Source organism: Diachasmimorpha longicaudata, chromosome 17 (assembly GCF_034640455.1).
Source record: "Diachasmimorpha longicaudata isolate KC_UGA_2023 chromosome 17, iyDiaLong2, whole genome shotgun sequence".
Classification (NCBI taxonomy): domain Eukaryota; kingdom Metazoa; phylum Arthropoda; class Insecta; order Hymenoptera; family Braconidae; genus Diachasmimorpha; species Diachasmimorpha longicaudata.
Genome location: NC_087241.1, coordinates 4619361 through 4644712, shown reverse-complemented (window position 1 = coordinate 4644712; position 25352 = coordinate 4619361). Strand labels below are relative to the sequence as shown.

The following is a 25352-nucleotide window of genomic DNA, read 5'->3' as shown; positions in this document are numbered from 1 at the left end:
CATGACACGAGGGTTTCATGATGCTCCAGGAGCACTGCGCATGCTCATCGTCGGGCACATGGACCTCCAATTCTGATAACAGCTGATCTTTCATCAGCTGATACATAACCTACCTTTTTAATTGGTAAACAAACCCGGTCAGCAGTAGATGAAGACCGGGAAATTATCCAAAGATGGATCAACAAATTGTGAAAAAAATATTCGAGAGCTGTGCCAGTGTTGTGAAAGATCTCGAGAAGAAAAAAATCGAGAAAGCTGTCGATAGCTTTCCAGTGCTCGATCAGGCGTCGATCAGTGCACTTGCGAACTCCTTGAGCAAGTTATTGTCTCACAAAGTGTCTCCAGATGCCTATCAAAGGTATTCAGCGAGAATTCAGATAATTGTAAGGGATAATCCTCAGTTAATGAGGTCTTGAAGAAAGATTTCTTGTTCTGTTGCCTCACTGAACTCCAAAGACCTCAATGTTTGTTTATAATATATTCAATTAAAATTCTTCTGGAGGAATAAATAGTCGATAGTTCCTTGAGTTTTGTTCCTTTGCATTGCAGGAGCTCATGAGGGATTGGATCCAGCCCCCTGAGGGTCTCAGCCCTCACCCCACCTTCCACCAGAGTGAGAACATGTCGGAATTCATCCTCATTCTGATGAAAAAATACCTCAACCGAGACATTCTCCAGAACAAAAACAACACTCCACAAAATCTAGTCAAATTAGGAAAATTACTATTTAATTTATCGAAGCAGAACGCAGTTTACACCCCTCATTTAAAAATATTCCTCGAAAAAGTGGAGGGTTCTGAGCTGACCTGTAGTGAGGCTGACGATTTCGTCGACGATGTGCTGACTAGTCGAGATCAATTAGACCTACAGCCCTCTCTCACCGATAAACTCCACATTATAAAAGCAAAACAATTTATCGAGACCCCTCTCATCGATAATTTCATCTTGAATTTAGACAGGTTAAAAACTAAAACTGAATTATCCACTTCAGACAATTTCGAGAGAATGATTATTCTTATTTCCTCGTCCTCGAGGCTCTTTCAACTGGCCTCTAACATTCTCAAACAATTATTCATACACTGTGATTTTTCTTTATTGGTGATTGATTACATTCAATTTGTATTGAGAAATGTACTGTCTCGTCGTGATAGTAAAAATATGTCTCTCGATCTCTATCCAACGCACATGCAATCACACGTGTCATTACTGAGGATCGACAGTAATTATCACACTGAAAGTTCAAAGAAATATATTCTCAAGTCACTCGGTGACATGTACTTAAAAAATACAGAGCAAGTTTTTATTCTAATGTTACACTATCCAAATTGGCTCGAGGAATTGTCGAATTACGTGAGAGCTTTTATTTAATAAATTGTACAGATATCAATGAAATAAAATTTTTTAATAAAAAAAAAACGTAGACTCGAGTTATCTAAAACCAATGATCTGCTGTTTATTTTCCACCCAATTCTTCAGTAAAGTACATCTTTAAATTTTTTTTCTCATTAATAGTAATTAATTAATCATAAATTCTGTTTCATTCTCTTCATGAATAAACGCTTTCGTGTACGTCGTGTGCGATTGGGAATTAATCGCTTGTGTACATTTACACTAAACATTTTTTCATTGAAATGAATTATCTTCTCTTATTTTTTTTGTTTATTTAACAAACAGTTCAGGCCTGTAGCTACCATCACCATCATTATTTTTTTTTTCTTCGACTGTGTGCTGTCAGAGGAAACGGAAAGGTGATTCTCTTGTTCTTCATTAATTAATCGTTAATTAATTCTTCGTTTGAACACTCATACTACAGTGCTACGAATTATCTTTCCATTATTTTTTTTTTACATATATATATTTCATACGTCTTCATTGCTTTCTCCTCACGACGCTCTTGCACCTGAATTTATTCACTAATTTTTCATCCCTCGATGCAGCGAGTTATTTTTGTACGCAATTAATTGGGAAATTCGAGAGACTTGGGAGGGGGAGGATTTTTTAATTTAAGAATTAAATTTTCCAGTTGAAATTTAAGAACATGGCAGTGACGTGCTATTCTTTTCTACGCGCAGAATCCATGCACATTCGATGGAATTATTTCCATCCGTTTTTTTTAAATCCAATTTATAAAATTTTAATCACCAATTATACCCCTACACCTGTCCCCCCAAAAATACACAATTAATGAAAGATAATTCAATTTTGTAACCGATCTTTTGAATAGTTTAACTGGACCATTCCTGTCCTTTAACTCAGCTTCGACATGATGGGAGGGTAGAAATATACACACGAATAATTATTATAAAAGAAAAATTCTCTGTTGCCTTTTTTTGTTTATAATTTTCTTACATCAACCAGGGAAAAACAAAATATTTTAATTCTATTCTAATGATGAACTGTTTTCTGTCACGCAAATACATAAATTTTCTGTTCATTATTGTTCAGGAATAAACTGTAAAAACATAATGTGTGTTACTCATGTAATTTTCATTACATTCACTCACACGATGTTTAATTGTCTATAAACTTTTCTCCCAAAAATTTTATTCTACATTTAATTGTTTTTAATATCGTTCGTGGTCTCTCGTGTTTCTTATTTTTTATTTTTTTTAATGTAATTATTGACTGTAACACGGTACGTCAGAAGCAGAACAGAACGAATACATAAAAAAAATGCAAGAGAATAATTGATAACTAGAGTTGAAAGCTCGTGGAAAGGAAAGAAAATCTAGATGAAACGCTCGGGACTAGATGAATTAATAAGAGAAACAGAAAAAAAAATTCAAAAAAGCTTGAGTAGCATCAAATTATAACTAGTAAACCACAGTACGATAATTATAATAAATCATATTAATTAATGTGATATAATGTTCTCTTGAGATTATAATAAATCGCAGAATTCGTTAATGTTCGGCAGCAAATTGTTTACCAGACAAACAATAGTCAATCGTATATTATTCGCTTTTACAATTTTTCGTTCTCTATAATTAACGCGCGTGGGGAAGCACGTGTTCCATTTATTGCTGAAATTTATTCACTGGAGATGAGGAGAAATCATATTCATGGTTTCACGATTTTTCAAAATGATTATCAAGTATCGGTGACGACAGCAGCAGTATTTATCAATTGTCACGACGATCGTTGAATTGTTGATTAATTATTTGTAACCCCACGCGTGAAAACAGCCATCGCAATTATTCGGCTACATTTTAAATCTTTTTTTTTTGTTAATTATTGATTTTATTATTTTTTTTTACTTTTCATCACTTTAACATTTAAATTGGCTAAACGGTGATGCATGAATCATCAACCGTAACATTATGGAAAACAGCCAACGAAACATCCAGCTTTTTTTCATTATTTTGACGAGTTTTTAGGGTTGTTCTTCTGCTTTTGTCATTTATCAGTGAACTTTTCCATCAGTTAGTACAGAAATACCAAACTAAATCGGCAATGGACAATAAAGTGATAACTTTAGAACATATACCATAATCATTGAATATTACAAACTGAAATGATTCATTAATTAATGAAATTGTGGCAATAATCATCATCGTCGTCATTTTACCATTGAATTATTACTTTAAATCTTTTAATCATTTAATTCATTTCTCTCACTAGACACGATTCAACATATAGAAAGTTCATCGTTATTATTCAATAATTATTATTTATAATTTATCAATATTAATCTTAAAGCTGTCTAAGAACTCGCTGCGTGGCAGGAGCGTCGTGTATCATTTTAGTATCTTTTTCCTCTCAATTTTTCTTCTCATCTTAATAGTTTTTCTTTAATCGTCCAAGTTGAGACGTATTTTAACTCTTTGTCATATCCGCGATAAAGGTACGTTTGTAGTCGTCCACTTGTTTTCACATTTTTTTATTTATTTTAATTGTTATTATTTTTCTTTCTTCACTCCCCTGTCCTTGCTCTGTGTACGTTACAATGGTACTCTCGAATAGGTGTCATTCTGTCATTTTTAAATGTGTAATTTCATATCCTACTCCATCACCCCAATGTAATTATTTAGTGTTTCGATAAGTGTACAATCAGCGAGATCCCTAGACCGCAAGTGTAATGTGTATCGTGTGTTTCGATTTTTTTTTTTCTCATCACTCTTTCTCGTGTTTCATATATCTCAATTTTTCCTCTTCCTTCATTAAAGTTTTATTCGTAACATATATATATATATAATATATATATATACCTTAAATATTTACTACTTGTTGATGCTTTGTTTAATTTTATATAGATCACAATGTGTCATACCATCTGCGCCAGTGAACATTTTGTTAAATATCTCTATGCCTGCACGTTTTTTTTTTATTTCATTCATCACTTTATCTAGTATTTTCTTTATCTATTATGCACATCTTTTCCATCTCTTGGCTTGGATTATTTATCTTTCTCTTTAGGTAATTGTGGAAATGGGAGAGGGGAGGGAGGGTTAATTTGTGAAAATCCGTGACTTATGGGGATTATTACACACATGAAGCTTGGACATTTGTGTGACTGGAAGTAACAGATCAAGAGATTCGTTTAAATATTTTTCCTTATCTTCCTTTTTTTTATTGAAATTGTGGACAGGATTGAATTGATTTATTTGAATTGGAAATAATGGTAAATAATGATGTGGCAGGCAATTGAATATCCTGATGGCTCTTGATCGAAGCCAAAACACATGCGTATAGTTAATATCTCTTTCGCACTCTTAATCACTATCTCTTGACCGAGATAACGATGTCCCTATTGTGAATGATTTAATATTATCGAATTTGTTTTAATATTCTCCTATACTAGATAAATTCAGACCAGCCGAAATTGATTGATTTTTATTTTTTTTTTTGGAAAGAAAAAGGGGGGAATTAAATGTATAATAAGAGAATGCAAAAAATTATCTAATTGGAATCGATAATAATTCAAACAGCTAAAATATAAATAAATTTTCCTTTTTTCCTTTTAATCATCTCCCTCTGTATGATTACTTTTAATTAGTTTTTCTCTTCTATTTTTTTCATCTGCTCTTTTATCTTTAATAAGCACGGGCCGTGAAAACCATGCTCCGAATTAAATAGCACTTTTTTTTATTCCATCTGTAATGCATATACAATTCACCTCAACTACTTTTAATCAATAATTAATGATTAAGGATTCCGCACCAGCGCGAAATACTATTTAAACATTTAATCGTCGTTCCACTCCTATATTTTTTTTTTGTCAGAGTTCTTGGTGTTGATGTTTTGTGAATTAGAATGGAAACGCAATTACATATTATTTATTTCATTATTGAAATTGTTGATATTAGCACAGCATTGCAGAATGAAAGCGTATTCATTGTTTTTTTTCTTCATTTAATTTGTCTCGATTGATTTTATGTAGAAATAAACTCGTCCCACGAATTGCCTTCACCTTGAATTTTTCTTACGTTCATTTGCCATTTTTTTGTTGACTTAAAGTCAGAGTAATTAACTTCATTCAATGAATAGATTGAATTTTTCTATTTTAATGAATTTTTGGACATTGCAATCTGCTCCTCCATTTGGCTCGATTCTTTCATTTAATATTTATTGTTTAATGACGATGCCTGAGAGACTAACAGTTCATTAATCTGCTGAGAGTCGAGGTAGAAGTCCCTTTGTTAATTAGTTGAATAAAGCTGCCGTTATGCAATATGTCTCACGGAAATATAATAAAAATAAAAAATTAGGCTTTTAATCCATGTCGAATAACAATGATAACAGTTTATATTTTTTTTTTCTCGTTATTCATAAAATCTTAACGATCAAATTCAAATTGCCTCAACGTAACGTTTGATTAAATTCATACGATCAACATTTTTAATTCGATTAAATTTGTTTAAATTTTATTCTTTGACATGGAAATGTACCCGAACAATTGTGGAGAGAAAAAAAATTTTTTTTCGTGAATTACTTTCATCCCCGTGACGTGAAGAGGATCGAATTGATGCGATAATGATTGAATGATATTGGCAATGAAAATTAGGACAATAGCGAAGAAAATATAAACGATGAACGACGTGAATACGAGTTTCTTTCTCTTCCATTCGTCACTCTGTATCCAACCGGTATCATTTTTCAATGGATATTGTTTAAAATAATTTTTATGATTTTAAATTTTATCTCTTAGTATGCTTTTCATTTCGTTATCATTTCTCATATTGTTGGTTAAGTTAAAGCCTTTTTCACTTGATCAAATTTGAATCTAAATTTGGATTCGGGTTAGGCTGTTGTGAGGTGGATGATGGGGATGAGGTCTGTTGACCACTGCCTGTTCCTTTAACATCGGACATTACGTTACCGGGGCCCATACCACCCATACTCACACCACCACCCTCCTTCATTTTTTCACAGTAATCGGCGAATATATCACGAAACCGAGACCAGGATTTCTCGGGCACCGTTATGGCCGTTCTGAAGTTTGTCTTCACCTGAGAACAAAAATGATTTATTATTTATTAATTTGCTATTTAACCATTAGAATATAACTGTGATCTTCAATTTTTAATTAATTAGGAGTTCCCTGGAGTTAAAAAATTCCGATTTCTCTGAAAAATTCAACAAAATTCTGTCTTTTAGCGCTCGATAATTCTCCATATTTCAATGATATCTAGAATTCTCAGAAGTGAAAGTAAAATTCACGAGTTGAATTTCCACTTTTCCCTTCACTATCACAATTTTTTCGAAATTCCTGCCACAACAGCAGTAAAATAATATTTTGAAACTCCATTAGAAAAACCTCGTCCACAAAATATCGCTCCCTCCCTATTTATTAATATACTATTTTTAAATTTATTCTTACTCTACTCCAAGTAATCACCTGAACCCCTCTAATTACCTCTGAAATTCTCATGTAGATACCGCGATTATTTTGCCCAATATCAAAGTAGAAGTTTTTGTTGTCCACGCGCATGTAACGTCCCTCCGGCAAATCGCCCTTGAATCCCCCGTCGTCGATGCCGAACTCCTCGAGCAGATCCGTCAATGCATCCCTGAACTCAATCATCCCCTGGGCAGGTATTGCTATTTGTGTCCTAGGTCCTCCCCGTGTTATCGTCTGTGACACCTTGAAAACGCAATATTTCCCATTCGATAAAATAAATTTTCACCGCATCGATGAAAAAAAATACAAATTCCAGGATTTTAAAGCCGATTAATTAAGTTCATACAGATCACCTTGTCTCAATATCTCTCATTAACTACAGATAATTTTTTTTCATACTCATATTGTTTGGTACATACAGGGTGACTCACCCGCAGGAAACGACCGCGGGAATTTTCTTTGAGGTCCAGGTAGTATCGCCTATTGTCCTTCACCATCATCTCGGACTTGAGCTTTCCATCGTCGGGCACATTCTCCGGATTGGGAGGGCCTGTTCTCATTAATTCAGTGATTAAACGATCACCGCCATTAAAATTCGTAGCAAAATGATAAACCGAGATAACGTGCCTCATTTTTCAGAAATATTTCCAAATTTAAGAGAGATAACGAATTTTTCCTGGAGACGTTTGTTGGAGCACGCGATTAACTCCACAAAAAATATTCAGACAACTATTTTTCCATCTCCCATAAGTCCCCAGATACTCATCCTTAACCTCAAGACAATTTCAACTGGGATTTACGACTCTATTGTTATCGATCATATTTGTTACTTTATTGGAAATTTTATTTTTTATAGCTGCATAAATCTGTGAGTTTCGAGCTCATGAATAATAAAAAAATATATCCATGCAAAAATATCAATAATGAAAACCGATTTATCTCGGTTCACCACATCACTAAAATAATCAATCGATAATGTGAAATTATACGTACCTAGCGATGCATAAAAATCGCTAAACGTCGACAGATGATCACGAAATTCTGACGCTGTACTTAGGGCTAAGAATATTTGACTACGTCTGCCATCAGCTCCGATCTTCAACAAGAAAAAAAATAATAATAATCAGGAAATAATTTACCACGAGTTTTCCTCATCCAGTTAACTATTCAATAAACGTTCACCTCAGCGACTTTGATGAACCTTCCGCGTCTGTTCTGTTTAACATCGAGGTAGAACCGCTTGCTCTGTATCTGCAGCATTTTCGTCGCAAGCTCCTGCTCACTCTGCTGCCCATGTTGGCCTGAAATAAATGACAATTACATGATCAGATGATTTATCCAAAAAATACCGATTCTGGTGCCCGTAAAACCAAGATTTCTAGGTTGACCCAGAAAATCTAGACAAAGAGAGTAGTTTGAGGTAGGACAGGGGGTGGAGGGGGGGGGAGAGAATAGTAGGACAGAGAGCCATGTTGCTAGTCCTCGATCAATAACAGCTGCGGCCGGGGTTCAACGAACCCCTCTTACTTCCCAGTGCGCCCACCCTCCTGGCCCACTGTACCCCATTGCAACATGTCACATAGAGTAACACCAATGTAATCACTACAATCACTTGTTCGTTTACGTACTGGCCTGCTGTAGGCTTCCCTGAATGGTCACTGGGCTGAGATCCCCCTGGAATATTCTGCTCTTGAACATGATGACGTGATTTATCAATATCCAAGCCTTCACCTGTCCTTTTAATCCCAATTAATCTCCACCTTCTAAATCGACTGGCATTGGCCAGCCGTCAATCGTTAACCAAACGTCATCCCCACATCATCTCCTGTCACCCCTTATCTCCATCCCTTTCGATACTTCACCCAAGTCACCATTGCAATGCTACCGTACCATCAATTCCCCTTGACCAAGACATTCTACGTCCCTCCCTCACCTTTACCCCCCGACAATTGTCCCCTAACGACAATTATCTCCCCCAATTCTTCCCCCAAAAAATAATCACGGTACAATTATTGTACAAAGTATCATCGATTCTGCAGTTGCCTGCGCGACTTTGCTGCACCCTGACCTAGCTCAATGACAACTGCATCCGACTGAAGGCGACGGGGTAAGTGAGATGAGGGTGGGCTCTGGGGGGAATATATTCACCCCGTTGTGTTTGCGCAAACGCCACCACGCGGACAACACGCGTTTAACCCCCTCAATTCTCAATCACAATAATCAGTTGAAAAATCATCACCTTCTGGATGCCAGTACTGAATTCTATCCATGATGCTCTCCTTCTCATCCCTCATCGTCATCACCGACAGATCTCCTGTCTTCCCTTCCATATAATCACCGTTCATCAACCAACTCATGTAAATTGTGATGGACCATCGGTTCCCAAAGCCAATTAATTTACAATATCACCGATAAACGATACACCAACAAATCACTGTCTCTCACCATCAACGACAGTGACAAAACTAACTTGACCGGAGGATAGTCATGCCGTTTACGTGGTGAAGCATGGCCGTGCGTAGTCAGCGCGATGACACATCGCGTTTGCAGTACACACACTTTCCCCACCTCCTCGGAAGAAGGGGGGGAGGGACTTTTTTTTTTTTTATCCCTCTCTTGTATCGAGTAATACAGGATTTCTCAAACTCGTCTCCTCTCTTTTCTCACCATCAGCTCGGTCATCAGTTCCCTTTACTCTCGTTCGTACATTGGCTCTAGTCTGTCGTCAAACGCAAAATCACCGATGACGTTTGGATCATTCATGGAGATGTTCGTCATGCCTGTGGAATGTCTCTTACTCCCAGGGGCTGGGGGGAGAGGGGGGGGGGGAGAGATGAGGAGGTGGTCAGGGGGATGGAGTTCACGATTTTCTGATGTATCAAGTGGAGAAGAATAAACTCTCGTGGATGATTTCAATACCCGTTATCGTTCAACCCCACCTTTAGCCTCTTGGTCCCACTCAGGCGCCACGTGACGCTACCAGTTGGCCACGTGATTCTCAACCCCCTTCTCCCTACACCCAGTACTCCAGATTCGTCAGACAGCCTGTGACGTCACAACGGACAGCTGACTATCCAGGGGAGAATATGCTCGGGATTTTTTTTTTTTTTATGAGGGAGTGAGACTGTTTATTCAGGGCGACTTGCAACCCTTTGAGATTATGAGGGAGGGGGAGAGGGGTTGAAGACGCCAGGAATTCGGAGGTGAATTATTTTCTCAGGGACAGTCGTTTTGTTGAGTAGATTCGGAGAACTTCATTTTCTGGAGAAGATGAATCACTGGAGCTTTGGGGCTTTCACAGCTATTTTTAGATTCCTGGGGGGATTGGCGAGTGCAGAGTGTGACGCAGAGCGCGGCTGTGGTACACGGAGACGCGGGAAAATTTGAATTTTTGGGGTGGAGGGTTTTGGGAGGAATCAGGAGTCGTTGATGAGGATGATTGTAAGCTCTAGATGTTTATGAAAAAATGGGAGGGAAAGAATTGATAAAATAGAGGAGTTGTGCAAGAGGAAATTAATTTTCCTGTTTTTCAATAATTTCCCTAATTAAGGACAGAGCGAAGTGAAGACGAGGGAATTGATTACAACACTTCGTGGGGTAAGCAAACGTCAACGGGAATAACTACGTTATTTTCTTTGATATTGTTGACAAATTAAAAATGAAACAAGAGTAGTGTAATCTCAAGTATTAAAATAGGGAAATGGATCTGATAATTGAAATCAACTCACCATCGAAATCAGCCCCTCCACTGTCTCCCCCAGGGTTTCCATACTCTGAAAATAAAACAACATCAGTCAGCAAAATTTGTAAAAACATGTCAACCCTTATCAAGCAGAACCTTTAATATTTTTTTGTGGATAATTTTCCTCCCACTCAGATCGGTCCATTTTTTCCTCGTCAACTTTTTTCACGAGAGTACTATATTCCAAATTACGCTGACCCAGGAAATCGCACTGGTGTATCGAAAAAAAATTCTGGAATATCGTCCCAAACTCAACAGTGTCCCCTGAACAAGTTACTCCACTCTAAAATTGCTCCTCAACCGACTGAAAAATACTCTAGAAATTATTCTTCCTCTCATCAACCGAATGAAACTCATTCTAACAATAAAAAAAAAATCGCCCCTACTCGTCTATTGTTTATTTGTCTCCATTGTCTGTATATCACGCACTAACGACAAAAGCCATTGGTGGGAGGTTATGTTGAACATCACGTATTACGTCACGACCCGCAGGTAGTCAGTTTTATGGACAGAGCTTCGTAGCTCGACCTTGAAGGCTCTAACTAAAGAGACTAGGAACGAAAAAGAAAAAAATAATAATAATCAACTAAATTAAATGAAATAAATTCGCTGACGAGTCCAAGATGCGAAGGGGAGTAGGGCGCTTCCTGAGAAATATCAGGCACCAAAAACGAAGGGAAAAAAAAAATTATGAACAGGAGAAGGGGCAAGTGGAGAAGTCCAAAGTGGAAGTGCTGCTGCTGCTGGCAAAGTTCTGCATGGAAGATGGACAAACCGCCCAGAACAAAGATAGAGGGGGCTCCCTTCGCTGATATACTCCGTCGGCCATCTTGAATCCTACGAGCCGTTAAAAAAAATATTGAAAAAAAAAAATGAAGAGGCAAATGAAACAGAAAAGAAACGAAAAGTCTCCGATGTCTTGACAGAACACCACGAGACGTGAATTTGATCTGAACAGATAAATTAAAGCCCCTGGATTCTTCAACATGAGAACAGACTCTTTTTAACCCTTTGATGAACGAATTAATGTCGTCTGAATATTAACCGACTGAAATAATTCGCCCCTGGGGCCTTCAGCCTCATCCCCCTCGGCCCCACTGCCAGCCGTTCCGCGCCCGCCCGTGAATAGTTCCTCACTCCAAAAAAGATGTCCGCCTTGTACACGATATTTCATCCGCACATTATTATTCACTGAATTCATTCAACAACTGATATAACAGTGACAGCTAATTGTTTATATTTGATTGACTGTACTCACTCTGTGGCTGATCGTCCAGGCTCTCCCTGTCAGACATGATTTATGATATTTTATCAGACTCCTGAGGTAAACTGGCGAATTAATGTCCTCCTCCACCTCCTCCTCCCCCCTCGCCCCTGGCGCGTTGTTTTTTTTTTTCCAAATACTTTATCCACTGATTTCTTATCTCTCTCCTCGCGTCTCGTGCACGTCACCAGAGGTATATTCCCCCGAACTCCCGGCACACTTGTCCTCACTGCTGGCCAAACTTCGACCACCCAGTTGTTCCCGACTTGATCTATATATCACTTTCCTTTATGTGCTGTCTCACTTTTTCCCCCCCGTTTTTGCCCCTTCAATTTTTTTAACTCACTTTTTTAAGTGAACAATATATCCGCAACGCCCTGGACAACTCCTTCCGGGTGTATCTGGCAGTATCCAATTAATTATTATTATTATTTATTCACAAATAAAAAAAAATTCACCGCATCAAATTCTCCCCACCTCCAGTTGCTCAATTTCTCGGTGTGTTCATTTCAATGTATTGAATTAACGAGATTACCACTTACTCTGATGCAGAGTAACCTTTATTTAACAACCGATAAACAAACACTGATCACTCGTTCACCTGGTTGACTCCTGCGTGAGGGGGATGTCACCGTTTGAGGGTTAAATTATAAAACACAAAAATGATTTTTTTTTTTTTTAGTTGTTTCCTTCAAACACACCACGGCCGTCCGACCCGCCGACCGTCCACGGCACCAGTCGTCACCACCACCACACCACCACCACGTCGCGCCTGCTGGCCACTCTGTGCTACCTATCGCACGCTCGTTCTGCCTCACGACTCAACGTTACTCCTCGGGGGCTAGGGCCTGCTGGCCTCTTGGTTACCTTCCTCGCGCCTTCACCTCCTCTACCGCCACCATTCTGGGTTCCTTTTCACCAACACTAACGCGGGGATTTACACACACATCGGTGGCACGGGGTGCGGGGAGGGGGTAGACACGTAATGCCTGCGGTGTATAACCCGTTCGTGTCCTTCGCGATTCAACTCGCGAATCGCAATATCTACGGCCACTGGCGTCGACCAATCAGGCGCTTTTTCACCTTCAGTGTAGACTCTCTCACTCCCACCGTGTGTCGCAGTTACGGCATTTTTTTTGGGGTGGTGAGGGGTTAGAGGGGGGTGAAGGGACACAGGGGGGAAAAAGGCTGGGGGAATTTTAGGCGCGGAAATGATAGGGCGAGGGGGTTTTTGAGATTGGCCCAGGGGTTTTCCTTTTTCGACTGTTGGTTCAAGGTTTTTTGGTTCACTCGGGTTCCTGTGGGACTGACTCGAGATATTCACTGAAGGGGGCGCTGGGTGCGAAGTCTTAGTGGGAATTTCGAATTAAAAGTTCTCTCTAATTTTAGTTTTCAATTCAAGTTTTAATTTTTATGCAGAAGAATTAAAACTCTGATGATCCTTCGGGTGATGAATTAAGAAAAATTGTCTGTAAGTTTAAATAAACGTTTGCAGTGACTTGTTGGAAATGATTTAGTGCAGGATAAATCAATACAAACGAGTATTTAAATTTGTTCTGCGATTAATTGATTGCGACGTATCTGATTGACATTAAATCAGACTCCGCCTGTAATTCAAAATAATGGGTAGAGAAGTTAAAACGAACCTATTTATTATTTCCTTAACTTTACAGCGATAACACGACAAAGTATTTGTTTTTGTTTTCAAGTATAATTTCAACTTATGCGTATTTTGTACCCAGTACAAGTAGAGTAATTTTAATTGTACAATTGAACGTGATTCGGACAAATTTTATTGATTTATTTCATCATTTTCAATGCTCACATTGTAATTTATGTGAATATTTTTGTTCGGTGTAATCAGTGTCGTCGTTATTCCTCCTTCGAAGTTTCATTCATTTTAATTAATTTTCTATTCAGTTAAGGATTTCGATAATAATTATTATCGTTTATATCGACAATGTTTGTTGATTTTCACTGAAAAAAAGAGGATATTGATTTGCAGGTGTTTTTGTGGATTTATTTCGAGCTCTTGCAATTCCAGACAGATAATTCATTCGATTTGGAATATTTTTAATTATTTTCTTCATCATTCGCACCAAAATTGTCAGTTTGTCTTATTTTTTTTGCAACCATTTTGCAAATTCTTTCAAGATAAGTGATGGCAACAGAATAAGGCACACAATTGATGCAATGCGCCCGTTATAATAGCGATTATTTATTTTCCATTTTGTGGGTTTTAGGAATTCTTCCATTCTGTTCAATAATTCAATTACAGATTGCATTTTTCTATGTCATTTTGCATTTTGTATTTCGGTACTGTTGGAACGATTCGCATGGCACAATTTAATACATTTGGTGTTTCATTTTTATTCGTCATCGAGAACAAGAGGAAAAATATCGAAATTATCCTATAAAAGATAGTCCTCCGAAACTTAACTCATGAATTTATGACGCATCATTTTTATATTTTCATCTCGAACCAATTCGCAGATATATTTACATAATTTTTAGTTATGTATGAGGTATGTTGTGATTATTATTTTCGTTTGCTAAAATTTCTTTTCACATTTACTTCGATATGGGATAATGTTAATTCAGTAAATATGTCAACAACAGTCGCATCAACCGGAGACGTGTCTTTGTAAATTTTTTTTTATCACTCGAAAGCTAATGAATGAACAATGCGTTGATTACAGTATGAATATATGTGATGTATGCGAGTGTTTTTGGGTGATTAACGTGTGTAGCAACTACTCGAGGGCTTGGCGTTTTTGTAAAGTTAATTTTGCTCTCCTCTAATTCATAATTACGTAGATATTTTCTTTCTCTTCATCGATCGACGTCATCACCTTCATTACCAAGCTTTTTAAAGCCTATTGACATCGAGCAACGATACGTCAAAAGCTATCCTGAAACTAAATGGCTTGCAGTAATTACTCATTAATTTTTCATCCTGTGTTTCGCACAACAAAATCCGGACTGATATCTAGTGTAGATCTACCAAATACTCCGTGATTTTTCAACTCATAATTCCATTAATTTATCAACAGTGTTACGACCGGAGTCATAAATCCATAAGCTGTGTTCTTAAAAATCATTTGTTTTGTTGTATTTTCTTGGTGAGCAGTGTCAGGGAATCGCTTCCTGGGCAAAGGCCATTCTTGAAGTATTTTTTCACTCATTATTATTTTTTTATTTTCATATTCTCTTATTCAAACTGATAAACAAAGGCGCGATAAAAATATGCCCTTGATAAGAGCAGATGCTGGTAGGCATCGTATCTCAATAAACCACTTCTTTCATATTTTTTTTTCTTCACTTCGTCTCGACTCCCGTCGCCGAGGCTCTCATAATTAACACGTAATTATGATAAAACATCATCGAAAGATTTTATGAAAATTATGGCATTGTGATAACTCGTGTGATTTATGATGTACAATTAAGGTAATAATTACTAACAACAACAAATGAACTCTCGTGCTCAGTATCTCACCTGAGTCTATCGAATTAGTATTTCAAATTCAAAATATGGGCATTAAAACAGCCCCTTGTTCTGTTCATTCACAAAGCGCCTCTCACGTGGCCATACTCATCACTTAAAAATAATATCATTAACAATTAATAATCAACAACCATAACCACGAGATTAATGAATGACTGAAAAAAAGAAAAAAAAACAACAACCAAGGAGAAAACATTTTCAAAATAAACTCAATTAATAATTCATCGTTGACAGTTACTAGTGATTCACTTGAATAATAATTGTATAATAATTTTTATCATCATTCTGCGTCTGTAAAAACGTTACGCATTCGCAAAATCCAGAAACTTATGATCTATTTACAAGTGCATACGCAATGAAACAACTCGCGTTAACTTATTCATCCTCACACGTCACTGCTCGTGATTTATTTATTTTAAAATAATTTCCATTTGTTTTTACCAAAACGATGAAATGAGCCAGTGACATTTCGAGTCGCTTCCACTGAAACAAATCCCCGAGGAAAACTCCGTGGACGTTGTCGGGGGGGAAGGGGGACGGTCAGGATGATTTAATCACTGAACATTGCAGCACGTTACTCTGCACGGTATGGCGCCCTCATCATGGCGTCGTAAGAACATTGATCTTTGAAAATGCGGATCGAAGTAGACCGGTGTCTTACCACTGTAGCAGCTCTCGTAAATCTCGATACCTTCGTCAATCATCTGTCTGTCAAATTGCCTGACGACATCGGGGCTTGTTAATCGTGATCTGAGGCCACTCTTCGTTGACTTGACATCATCATCGATGGTGGAGCCACTCTGAACACTGTTGCGTGCCAATCTATAGTACTTCCTGACGATCTCAAGGCCAGCTGGATCGACAAATATTTCACGAGGCTCTGGGCCTCGTTTTTCCCCTGCCATCGTTTTGACGATTGGCTCGACTGTCTCGATATCCCAGAATTCGAGTACATCAGGCTCCTCGATACTCCCCATTGAATTAATCTCCGACTTCTGTTCAATAACTTCCTGATCACCAGACAATAATTTCCCATCATTTGTCACCACAATTTCCCCCTTCTCGTACGTCCTAACACTATCGACATTTATCCTCCTCAAATCATTGTCTCGACTAGAGTCGTTCCTTCTATCATCAATCTCTCTCCCATCAATCCGAGTGCTATCGGCAACCCTCATACCCGCAACGCTATCCTTTTTAGGGAATTCGCAACTCTTCATCACCAATTTTTGCTGTTTCTTCTTACGTTTATTGGAATTACGTTTTCTTCTTTTTGTTGCGAACTCACCAGCCGGACGCGATAAATCTTTATTTATCGCGACACCATTAGCAGATAGTGCAGGCATGGGGTTGCCTTGCAAGTTTTTTGACGGCTCAATGTCGTCCGGCTCATCGTCATCACTATCATTGTTCAAACCAGCGAATAAATCCGGTGAATTAGCCCGACTCAACCACTGGGTAACTGCCTCAGTTATTCGATGCTCAGTGAAATGGGTTTGACTCTCGAAGCCTGAGTCTTCGGGTGTACCATCGTTGATTGGATTATCACGACTGCTCAACGTTGAGACACTCAATACAGGCACTTGTGCCTCCACTGCTTCGATTCCCATTATAACTTCGATGTTGAGACCCTCAGTTTTATCACCACCTCCAGACTGTTCATCCAATTCTGGACCTGGTGTCGCTTCGCGCACGATCTTCGGGGTTTTGTACTTCTTACGACTGGTGGAATTGGACTTTGAGGAGAGGACTTTGAGGTTCATTGAATCCCTCGTCTCCGAGGAGGGTGAGACATCAGTGACGATACGATTAGATCTGTCAACGTCATCCTCGCTCCCGTTCGCCACAATCGTCTCCAAGGAAACCTGCAGGGAACTCAGGCCGTTCGGCATGTCCTGTGGGACTTCCAGGTTCTCCACGAGCTCGCTGAAGTCAGCACAGGTCACGTCAACACCAATCTCCGTCCTCTGGGAGTTCTCGATGTGCGTTTGATTCAACTCATTGGCTATTGCCTCAGTGGCGTACTCAACTTCGGCGATTGTTGCTGAATCAGTTAGCGAGTCGTTGCAGTCTTGAGTCGGTTGATCCGTTGGTGTGTCGTGACTGGACAGCGGGGAGGACGGCTCGTGGTCAAGTACCTTTGGCGGTGGTATTGATGGTGATTCAGCGATTATCGAGGGACGCAGCTGAAATTCTTTGGAGTCGGGGTTCAAGGGACGACTACTCGGTACAAATACGGTGGGTATGTTCATGTTGTCGGCCTCAGAGCTGTACTCCTCCTCCTCCTCCGGTCCATAGTCCCTGTTGTTGTCCTGTGAAATTTATGGATTTTTTTGAGACTAAGTTCTGCAAATATTTATCATCATATGAGTAAATGATGATAAATATTTGATGACATGCACAAGTCCCAGGACCCATTGTCTCAACATTTTTTCTGAATGAATTTTCCTTGTTTACCTGACCAATTGGACGTCTTGGCTTCCTTCCATACAGTTTTTTTTTCTTTCTCCGTTTGGCATACATCAACGGTTCCGCACGCATCTGTGCAGTCCTTATCATTGGGCCGCTCTGAATTGTCATACCTTGAATTAAAATCAGTTGATCATTACCCGGGGAAATTTTTCGTAGTTCTCGCGAAGACAGACGGCAGAGAGCTAGGCTTTCTTCGGGTATTTATTTATTTATTTTCTTTATTTTATCGACAACCCCTTGAAGACACAATTGGTGCCTTTCAAAGATAAAACCCCTTCTAGTTATTTTTACTTGACATCTATTTAGGCTCGTAGCAATGTGTTACTCTTGCCAAAGCGACAACTTCGGCCTCGAGGAGCCGAAAATCCAATGGAATATTTCGAACAGTCAAATGCCGTTAGTGCCCCGGAGGAAAAAAAAAACGCGAGATTTATGGGAGTCAATGGAATTGTCAAACGAAATTCTCCGTGTGCTGGTGAATTTTTAATGCTGGCTGTGATACGTTAAAATGAGTATCATTTACTGAACTCGTGCCTGTGAGATTCTCCAAATTCTTCTTCACATTTCTTTCCTCTTTAATTATCCTTTTTTTTTTCGTTTCCGATTTAATTGGTTACCTTGAACGAAGCATAGGCGAGATGTCTATAAAACAGCAAGGACGACGATGAACGGGACAGCCGTTGTGATTCTGGACATACCCCTTTCCCCTTGACGATTGTCCACACGATACTGTTCTCGTTTTAACAATTAGAAAGAGGCAGCGATCAAGCGGTTTGTACCGGTTTGAACGGTTGCAACGGGACGTGACAAACGCGGACAAATGCTTGAGCAACGTCAATAATCTGGTGCAACTATTTTATTTTTCCTTGTCATTGCGAAGTATCGAGAGGTGAATGGACCGGTTACGGGGCTGAATAACACATGACAAAGCTCAGCACCAGAGTAATGAATATTAATGGAAACTGATCGATTTATCCAATGACCAAGTATTTTTCTCATTATCATTTTGAATTCGGTGATCTAATTTTTTCCTGTTTTTCGAATGTGAACGAGTTACCTCGATCCTATACGCAAATATTCTGATGTTAAAAATTTTTTTTGTACTGTCCAGTTATAAATTAAACAAGTTCTACCCATTGCTCAAGCATTCACTTCCGTATCACCACTAAATTCCCAAAAACTGTGTCCTTTATTGTTCCCGTTGATCCCGTCAAGGCGTGTGCGCGAAACTAATAAAAATTAAGCTGCGAGGATCTAGCTCAAAATTCCCAAACAAATAAATAAACGATTTTTTTAAATATAATATTAAATGACCAATGCATCTACTGAATTAATCATTGACTAACGAACCATTGACGTTGATGAGTGTTGGACCAAACATGTAGTGGCCCGGATACATGTACGTTTGTGGTGGTACAACATGATGTGACACATGAAGTTGTTGTGCAAGTACTGTCTCAAGACATGGCTTTGGTGTATACGTAAGATCTGTCGTCGCATCTCCATTGGTCGATGTCTCCTCGTGACCATTCAGATTAGCCTCCAGGTTATCATCACCAGCTGTACTGCCGGTCGAACCCCCATCGCCATTTTTCACGGATAAATCACCATCTGTGCATTGATTATCGGTTACAGCTGTTTCATTCTCCTCGACACTTGGATATTGGCCATCTTCTGGGTTCTGAAGGGACAAACAACAGTTAAGGTCAGTCACAGTTCAATGATGACGAATGTAATTCAATTAAAAATAGTACAAACGACCTGATAGTCCATTAGACAGTAAGGCTGCTCGATTTTTGGTACAAATGCAGGATTGACCCATTCTATTGGTCTGAGTGGTACGGCCTCGCAGGGCATTGCTGCTAGTAAATTATGCATTGGTAATCCTGGCATTGGTGGCCCAACAACCATGACTGGATAGTCATAGTAATAACCATTTGATGGTGGGTAGTATGTGCCGTAGCTCATTTGTGGAGTTGTCTCAGTCATCGGGGGATACTCCTCAAGTCCGCTGTCACGGTAGTCGAACAATTGTTGGTCTTCCGTCGTCTCGCTACCGTCTATTGAATTAACACGATCAATAGGATGATTGTAAGACTATCACGTTACGGGGATTATAATAAGAGGGGTAGTACAGGCCCCAGTTGAGAAATAACTCCACAATATCATCGAAAAAGGTATTACACGAAGGAATATGATCTCACGGATCTTACCTGCTGTCGAATGAGATGCTGACTGGCTCTCCGTTGTCGATGGAGTTGCACTTGTGCTGGCGTTGTTGCTCGACCACATCTTCCTCCTCGTGAGATAACCCTTTTTGAAAAGGACATCCTGACGAGGTGCGCTGATTTTCGTGTACGTTGTCTCATCGAATGAAATTTTCGACTGGGATCTTGGTGGTGATGCACTAGTCGAATCACCAGGACTGACGCCATTCTGTTTTCGTGTTTCGGTTTTATGATGTCGCCAGGGACTTACGGTACTGTCTCGGGAATTTTTAATGCCATTTTCACGTGGCTCATCGTCTCTTATTCCATCCTCGTCGTCCTCTTCGCCGGCTGGTGCTGCAAAATAGATGTAATGATTCATTCGATTATGTAAGATGTTGAGAGATGGACTGTTGCTAGGAGAAAGGGTTGACATGTTTGTTACGAGGATTACGTCAGAATTTTTCCTAGAAATTTCAATTATCCCCACAAAAATACTTGTAATAAATATTTTGTGGTCTCCCCTAGATTACGACGTACTCATTATAAAGTCGTCAACAGTCAAAAGTAATTTTTCTCGTTTTACGGCTTCTCTTGGCGATTTGCACATCATTCAAACATGGCACCAACAATAGATTTAATATTTCAGTAGTGAAGTGGTAAAGTAGAATGAGTGCGTTTGGCTCAGCCCCAATAATCGATGAATATCCCCTGAACGATACGAGATATCGAAATTTTTATAAAAAATCTTCTTCTGGTCTCCATATCGCTCGATATTATTTATTTATTATTTATTTATCTCGCTTCGTTTTCGAGATATTCATCGATAGTCGATCCTAGATGACATCCACTCATCCTGGTTTACCAATTCGCTCCTGGTTTTCCGACGAATTCTGCAATTCAAGTAAAAATTAAATACAGAAAAGGTGAAAAATGTTTAGATGACGTATTTGTTAAGGATAATCGTACCGTATTGGTACCTCGATATTAGGAGTATGTAGTGCCCTGAGCCAATGACACGATTGATTTTTCTCTTCTGACGCCACTGCATGACAATTTCGGGACTATTTTTTTTATTTCAAACCGCGTGACTCCAGGGAGAGACAGACAACCGGAAATAGTCGGAGACTTGGATGTTAGACAGTTTACCAAGAGCAACGCAAACTGACGCGTTCTGTGCACTGTACGAGACTGGCGTTGGATTGTACCGCGTGCCGTTACTAGAAATAGTCTCAAAATGAGAATAGCAAGAATAGTGTGACTGAGTACACGTTACTGAGTTTAATTTATTGCTTCTCCCATTGCCATTCGATTCACCAATTTCTTCCATTTTCCGGACTGAATTTTCAATGGTGCATTCAGATATTTCGACTGGTCTTTCATTAAATCGCGGTGATTTTCATGCTCCTCAGTCCCTCTCATCCCCTGGGGAGAATTCACACTTTAAAGGTCAATGACCAGGCCGAGGTAGCATTTGGCACACAGGCACTAATGGTCACTAATTCCAAACGCAACAAAAATGTAATAAAAAAAATTGCTGCACTCGGTGTAGAGACGAGGGAATTTTTTTTTTTTTATTGTCTTGTGGAGATGAAACACCTCGAGATGTTAATGCCGAACTGACCCAGCGGCTCTTCGATTTTTTACCGGAGGTATGGCTGACTGCCGGTGTCTTCACTTGCTCCAAAGTATTGCAGATATCGAGCAAAACGGAAGAGGGAATAGAGGGAGGTGAACTTCCGCGTCTGCGCAGGATATTTCATGATGGTACCGAGTGCATGGAAACTGGGATAATCGGGGGGAAAAAAATCAGGAGAAAATACCGTACTTCACCAGATGATAAGGTAATTTCTGCTGATTGTCATCAATATCGTCCCATGACAAGTGCCAAAAACGCCAGAAATCGTGGATTTTAAGGGCCTGGGGAGATGGATGAGACGTGCCAGGGACTTGTAGTCCATTCGCAGGTGAAAGACGAGATGAAGATTTACAGATGCAGTCGTGAGGGACATGAGGGCGAAGTGAGGCGATGAACAATCCGAGAATAATTTATTATATTCTAAAAGTGAAGAGGAAAAAACTGTGATTATCCCGTCAAAATTTCGTCAGCACAAGCAACAGCTGATGTCACGATGGAAGATGTATCAAGATTTACGGGGCAATGATGATATGGATGAGACGAGGGTGGAGTGAAGGGTGAGGCATCGTCGAAAATTCGGTTGAAGAGGCATGAAACTGTTATAGAATCAGTAGACAGACGATACACTATTCGAGAATAATGTTATGTCATTTATAAATTGGTCAGAGAACAATATAATAGTCCTATTCCTATCCTACACCAAATATTCATTTGAAGCGATTTGAAACTTCTAGAATCATCAGTCAGTCGATAAGCTATCCAAAATTAATGTGTAGTCGTTTAAACCGGAAGAAAACTATCCAAAAATAATCTGATGTAATTTTAAATGGAACACAAGGCGCTACCGAAAAACCCTGATCATCACGTGAAATGTGTTTTGTAAGCGGTAAATAACGATTCTCATTTCCTTCCCCACGTCCACCACTGTCCATCATCGAGTTAAAAAGTCTAGAAAATTGTATCCAAACATTCTGCTGCCCTGCTAAATTAAAACAACAAAAATTAGCGAAGTCATCACTTCCATAAACCTGAAGATATGGAGAAAAGTGGAGACAGGGTTTTACCATGAAGGGCGAGGCCCCTAGGACTATTCCCAACAGGAGAACGTACCCTACAGATCATTAGGAACATCATCGCAGTAGGTTTATCCAGGCGAGGCCTCTCGTAATTTTTAAATAAACAAATTTCCAGTCTACCCAGAAGTAGAACCGCCTGTGGGGCGCTTGACCCCTTCGCAATCACTCCCTCTTATCAATCGATTCTTCCAATGAAAAAATAACTCATCCCGACTTATGCAATTTTCCAATGCGTTGCACGACGACAGCGGTGAACAGGAGCGATGGTAACCTGCTCCTTTCGGCCAAAAGTTACACATATAAAACGTATTATTGCGCGTACGCATCAACCCATAGTTATGAATAGCACGTGAGCACCAGTGCCGAGTGAATTCGCAGGGGTACCTGTCTCACTTCGTCACATGTTCATCAACCCAACAGTCCTTTTTTTTGCGTCCCTCCAAAGACAATCCACTCACCAACAGTGTCACGAGACTAATAACACGACACGCCCCATTTATCTGGCTTCCTCATTGCTCAAACATATTTCCAATTCGGCATTAATTCCAGTCTCATTTCCACTGTCGTTACATTTTTTTTTATTCTCAAGAACAGGGGGGGAGGTCAGTCATGAGGTGTTGAGGTCATTGAAAGACCAATATTATTCAACTATTACGTAATAGTGGCTTTTAAAGAGCATTACTTCGGAAGTTATAACCTCAAAACTTTCTGCTGTACGAAGGGGAAGAGACAAGAGAGTACGTTGCTCCCCTCGGTATATGCTTATTATAAATTGCATTTTTTTTTCCTTATTTCACTCTCTAGGTATTCCCTCGTCACGATGATGCTCATTGTCATTTGCTATTCTCGATAGGGCCTATAGAAGTTGTCTTGACTCTTGCGAACTCTAACGCTCTATCGATTCGACCTCGTGCACTCTCGACGATACATTTTTTCTTTGGATTATTAATCTGCAATTGTTGAAATTCACGTGGGAAAAGGGTGAGGAGGATTGGCAGATGAGGAAGACTAGTGATTACGATGTGTTGATGATTGCGTGACCATTGATTGCAGAATTTTCTCGACAACGAGCTGCCAATATCTCTGAACAATTATAAATATTTCTTTGTTACTCTCTCTCCTCTCCAGCCCTGGCATTCGTGACCGATAAATACGGGGACGATCACTAATGATATCGGGTCATTATCTTGCGATTGAAAAGCAAATGAGAGAACAAAAAGTCATATTGCCAGTTCAGGAGAGATAATCGAACATTGCGAGTGGAGCAAAGTTCATTCGTCTGATGTGCATTGAGCAAAGGGCAGTTGAAGACATTTCATGGTGGACAGGTGTTGGAAGAGTATCTATCTCTCTCACTTTTTTTTCATCACCTTCGGTGGCCAGGGTTATGTGTATATGCCGATCGATAACTCAGTCGCACTCTAGAGTACAACGAAGACGGAACAAAACTCGAGGGATACGATACTCTTTATCCCTCCCTTTGCTATTTCACGTAGCTGTTTACTGGTGTATTACACGGACTCCCTCCACGGGCTTTTACCCTTTTGCCATCTTCAGAGCCGAACCGAGGAGGCCACGATGTCCAATCGACTATCGAACTCAAACACTAACCGATTCATCGAGATTCATGGCTGAGCTCTATCATTATTTCATATTCTGATTTTCTCTTGCTATTTCGTTTTCATGCTCATTGTATCGAATGCCAGGTAAACACGACAATTTCGTGACTTCCAGCACGCGTATTTATCTCGTATTATCACCGACCCCGAGGGCAGGAAGGTGCGGGGAGGGGCAATTATTCACTTGGAGTTAGTTGTTACATTTCCAAGTAAACTAAATGGATGTGTTGAAGGATAATAAACGGGATCGATGATCCTCGGAGGCTGTGACGTAATGGAAACTGAAAAAAAAATGGGAGAAACGTGCGAGTGATGGGGCATGCGGTGATTGAGCAAAACTTGAAGTACAAATCAAAGACGTAAATAATAGGAAAAAATCCAAACGACTTACCGGCTATGTCCAGAGTTCTCCATCGTGTTTTTCGTTTGTACCCCTTTCCCATGGTAAAATCCTCGTGGAGAACGAGACCCCGGTGGTCTCACTCTCCGTTGCCACACGTCTCAGCACGTTTGAAGTAATTTTTACGTAATTCTTAGTACTTATCAGTCTCGTTTTTGTTGTGTCGGTCAAGCAGACTTTGTCGGCCGATTTTATCTTAATTAATTCTAGGGTGACAAACCCACGTATTCAATCATTATTTGCACTACCTATGGGCCATTTCTCTCCCTCTCTCTCTCGAACCGTCGCAGCAGTGTCTCGTTCCTATGGAGCTGCCAGACCGTCAGTCAATTCACCGTCAATATGTGATTCACAGGAATTTTTTTCAACTTTTGATCGTGATTTATCAATTTAATAACTTGTAACTCTCGTACCACACTGTCCTCACTCGAAGCACCCGTTGTCCGACTAACTCCCAACCGCACACTGCACAATTCCCCACCCCACCATGGTAACTACCTCTCCCACCCCGGTGTACACCCCACGGAGGGTGACGTAACTTGGTCACTCGACGGAATTGTTGGTTACGATGATTTCAACATCATCGC

The 25352-nt window shown here is 39.5% G+C and overlaps 3 protein-coding genes across 12 annotated transcripts; 1 reads left to right on the top strand and 2 right to left on the bottom strand.

Moving 5' to 3' along the window:
* Positions 1-24: 24 nt before the first annotated feature.
* Positions 25-1368, top strand: LOC135170670 (uncharacterized). Its single transcript, XM_064136692.1, has 2 exons — positions 25-383; positions 550-1368. The coding sequence occupies exons 1-2, from the start codon at positions 174-176 to the stop codon at positions 1366-1368; spliced, it is 1029 nt and encodes a 342-aa protein (XP_063992762.1). The 5' UTR covers positions 25-173.
* Positions 1369-3763: 2395 nt separating this feature from the next.
* LOC135170671 (transcriptional activator protein Pur-beta) lies at positions 3764-12864 on the bottom strand. Of its 8 annotated transcripts, XM_064136700.1 has the most exons (9): positions 12325-12864; positions 12194-12248; positions 11842-12118; positions 10570-10614; positions 8024-8142; positions 7835-7937; positions 7261-7391; positions 6857-7084; positions 3764-6449 (listed from the first exon to the last, which is right to left on the bottom strand). In XM_064136700.1, the coding sequence occupies exons 3-9, from the start codon at positions 11876-11878 to the stop codon at positions 6204-6206; spliced, it is 909 nt and encodes a 302-aa protein (XP_063992770.1). In that variant the 5' UTR covers positions 11879-12118; positions 12194-12248; positions 12325-12864; the 3' UTR covers positions 3764-6203. The 8 variants fall into 8 exon arrangements, with proteins under 8 accessions (XP_063992770.1, XP_063992768.1, XP_063992769.1 ...); XM_064136698.1 differs by having other exon boundaries at positions 12194-12864; XM_064136699.1 differs by having other exon boundaries at positions 11842-12248.
* Positions 12865-13482: 618 nt separating this feature from the next.
* On the bottom strand, positions 13483-25217 carry LOC135170656 (uncharacterized). Of its 3 annotated transcripts, none has more exons than XM_064136664.1 (6): positions 24757-25217; positions 20038-20388; positions 19583-19884; positions 19175-19505; positions 17810-17934; positions 13483-17664 (listed from the first exon to the last, which is right to left on the bottom strand). In XM_064136664.1, exons 1-6 carry the CDS (start codon positions 24806-24808, stop codon positions 15907-15909), a joined length of 2919 nt encoding a protein of 972 aa, XP_063992734.1. In that variant the 5' UTR covers positions 24809-25217; the 3' UTR covers positions 13483-15906. The 3 variants fall into 3 exon arrangements, with proteins under 3 accessions (XP_063992734.1, XP_063992732.1, XP_063992733.1); XM_064136662.1 differs by lacking the exon at positions 24757-25217 and adding an exon at positions 21001-21667; XM_064136663.1 differs by lacking the exon at positions 24757-25217 and adding an exon at positions 21001-21663 and having other exon boundaries at positions 19586-19884.
* Positions 25218-25352: the final 135 nt, after the last annotated feature.

Coding starts and splice junctions, on each gene's coding strand:
- LOC135170670 (XM_064136692.1), top strand. CDS start 174: ATGGATCAACAAATTGTGAAAAAAATATTCGAGAGCTGTGCCAGTGTT. Junction 384..549: donor CAGCGAGAATTCAGATAATT/GTAAGGGATAAT, acceptor TTTGCATTGCAG/GAGCTCATGAGGGATTGGAT.
- LOC135170671 (XM_064136693.1), bottom strand. CDS start 9,198: ATGAGTTGGTTGATGAACGGTGATTATATGGAAGGGAAGACAGGAGAT. Junction 7,938..8,023: donor GGTTCATCAAAGTCGCTGAG/GTGAACGTTTAT, acceptor TTCTTGTTGAAG/ATCGGAGCTGATGGCAGACG. Junction 7,085..7,260: donor TCCTGCGGGTGAGTCACCCT/GTATGTACCAAA, acceptor TGCGTTTTCAAG/GTGTCACAGACGATAACACG.
- LOC135170656 (XM_064136662.1), bottom strand. CDS start 21,082: ATGCAGTGGCGTCAGAAGAGAAAAATCAATCGTGTCATTGGCTCAGGG. Junction 19,506..19,582: donor GTCTAATGGACTATCAGGTC/GTTTGTACTATT, acceptor TTGTCCCTTCAG/AACCCAGAAGATGGCCAATA. Junction 17,935..19,174: donor AACACTCATCAACGTCAATG/GTTCGTTAGTCA, acceptor TTTTAATTCAAG/GTATGACAATTCAGAGCGGC.